Source organism: Lepidothrix coronata, unplaced genomic scaffold, assembly GCF_001604755.1.
Source record: "Lepidothrix coronata isolate B3197 unplaced genomic scaffold, Lepidothrix_coronata-1.0 Scaffold1216, whole genome shotgun sequence".
In the NCBI taxonomy this organism is placed as follows: Eukaryota; Metazoa; Chordata; class Aves; order Passeriformes; family Pipridae; genus Lepidothrix; species Lepidothrix coronata.
This window is the reverse complement of record NW_016691396.1, coordinates 3,732-5,526: the sequence shown is the minus strand read 5'-3', so window position 1 is coordinate 5,526 and position 1,795 is coordinate 3,732. Positions and strand designations below refer to the sequence as shown.

General features: G+C 63.3%; 1 protein-coding gene across 1 annotated transcript; it reads left to right on the top strand.

Moving 5' to 3' along the window:
* Positions 1-6: 6 nt before the first annotated feature.
* Positions 7-1,293, top strand: LOC108510528 (ras/Rap GTPase-activating protein SynGAP-like; the record flags this gene model as incomplete). Its single annotated transcript, XM_017840208.1, has 2 exons — positions 7-175; positions 1,082-1,293. Coding segments are annotated over exons 1-2 (236 nt in total), but the record flags the coding sequence as incomplete, so codon positions are not given.
* Between the last annotated feature and the right edge of the window lie 502 nt (positions 1,294-1,795).

Below are 1,795 nucleotides of genomic sequence, written 5' to 3'. Positions count from 1 at the left end.
TCCAGGTGTGAGCAGGGATCCAGGTGTGTCCAGGGATCCAGGTGTGAGCAGGGATCCAGGTGTGCAGGGATCCAGGTGTCCATGGATCCAGGTGTGCAGGGATCCAGGTGTGCAGGGAGGGTCCCCCGAGCTCAAGGAACACTCCAAGTCCATGGACGAGAGCCGGCTGGACCGGGGAGGGACACCTGGGCACCAGGTGGGAACAGGTGGGAACAGGGATCCAGGTGTGAACAGGGATCCAGGTGTGAGCAGGGATCCAGGTGTCCATGGATCCAGGTGTGCAGGGATCCAGGTGTGACCAGGTGTCCATGGATCCAGGTGTGTCCATGGATCCAGGTGTGCAGGGATCCAGGTGTGCAGGGATCCAGGTGTGGCCAGGGATCCAGGTGTGACCAGGTGTCCATGGATCCAGGTGTCCATGGATCCAGGTGTGACCATGGATCCAGGTGTCCATGGATCCAGGTGTGAGCAGGGATCCAGGTGTGCAGGGATCCAGGTGTGCAGGGATCCAGGTGTGATCAGGTTTGCACGGATCCAGGTGTCCATGGATCCAGGTGTGCAGGGATCCAGGTGTGACCAGGTGTCCCCATAGAGGGTTCCCAGGTGTCCCCAAGGTGTGTTCCCACATGTCCATGGTGGGTTCCCAGGTGTCCAGGTGTCACCATGGAGGGTTCCCAGGTGTCCCCATGGTGTGTTCTCTCATGTCCATGGTGGGTTCCCAGGTGTCCAGGTGTTACCATGGTGGGATCTGAGGTGTGCCCAGGTGTCCCCAGGTGTGCCCAGGTGTGCCCAGGTGTCACCGTAGAGGGTTCCCAAGTCCCCAGTTGCCCCCAGTCACCCCCAGTCGCCCCCAGTTGCCCCCAGTCACCCCCAGTCGCCCCCAGTTGCCCCCAGGTGCCCGCAGTGTGACGTGTGGCAGGTGAAGGAGTACGAGGAGGAGATCCACTCGCTCCAGGAGCGGCTCCACAGGGACATGGGGGGTTCCCAAGTCCCCAGTTGCCCCCAGTTGCCCCCAGTCGCCCCCAGGTGCCCCCAGGTGCCCCCAGTCGCCCCCAGGTGCCCGCAGTGTGACGTGTGGCAGGTGAAGGAGTACGAGGAGGAGATCCACTCGCTCAAGGAGCGGCTCCACATGTCCAACCGGAAGCTGGAGGAGTACGAGCGGCGCCTGGTGACGCAGGAGGAGCAGACGAGCCGCATCCTGCTCCAGTACCAGCACCGGCTCGAGCAGAGCGAGAAGCGCCTGCGGCAGCAGCAGCAGGAGAAGGACTCCCAGATCAAGAGCATCATCGGCAGGTGAGGGAGGGACACGTGGGGACACGGGGACGGGCAGGGACAGGGGGATGGACGGGGACATTGGGGGGATTTGGGGGGATTTGGGGACATTGGGGGGACATTGGGGACATTGGGGGGACATTGGGGGACATTGGGGATGGACATGGACATGGGGACATTGGGGACACGGTGACTCCCAGATCAAGAGCATCATCGGCAGGTGAGGGAGGGACACGTGGGGACACGGGGACGGGCAGGGACAGGGGGATGGACGGGGATTTGGGGGGATTTGGGGGGATTTGGGGACACGGTGACTCCCAGATCAAGAGCATCATCGGCAGGTGAGGGAGGGACACGTGGGGACACGGGGACGGGCAGGGACAGGGGGATGGACGGGGATTTGGGGGGATTTGGGGGGATTTGGGGACACGGTGACTCCCAGATCAAGAGCATCATCGGCAGGTGAGGGAGGGACACGTGGGGACACGGGGACGGGCAGGGACAGGGGATGGACGGGGATTTG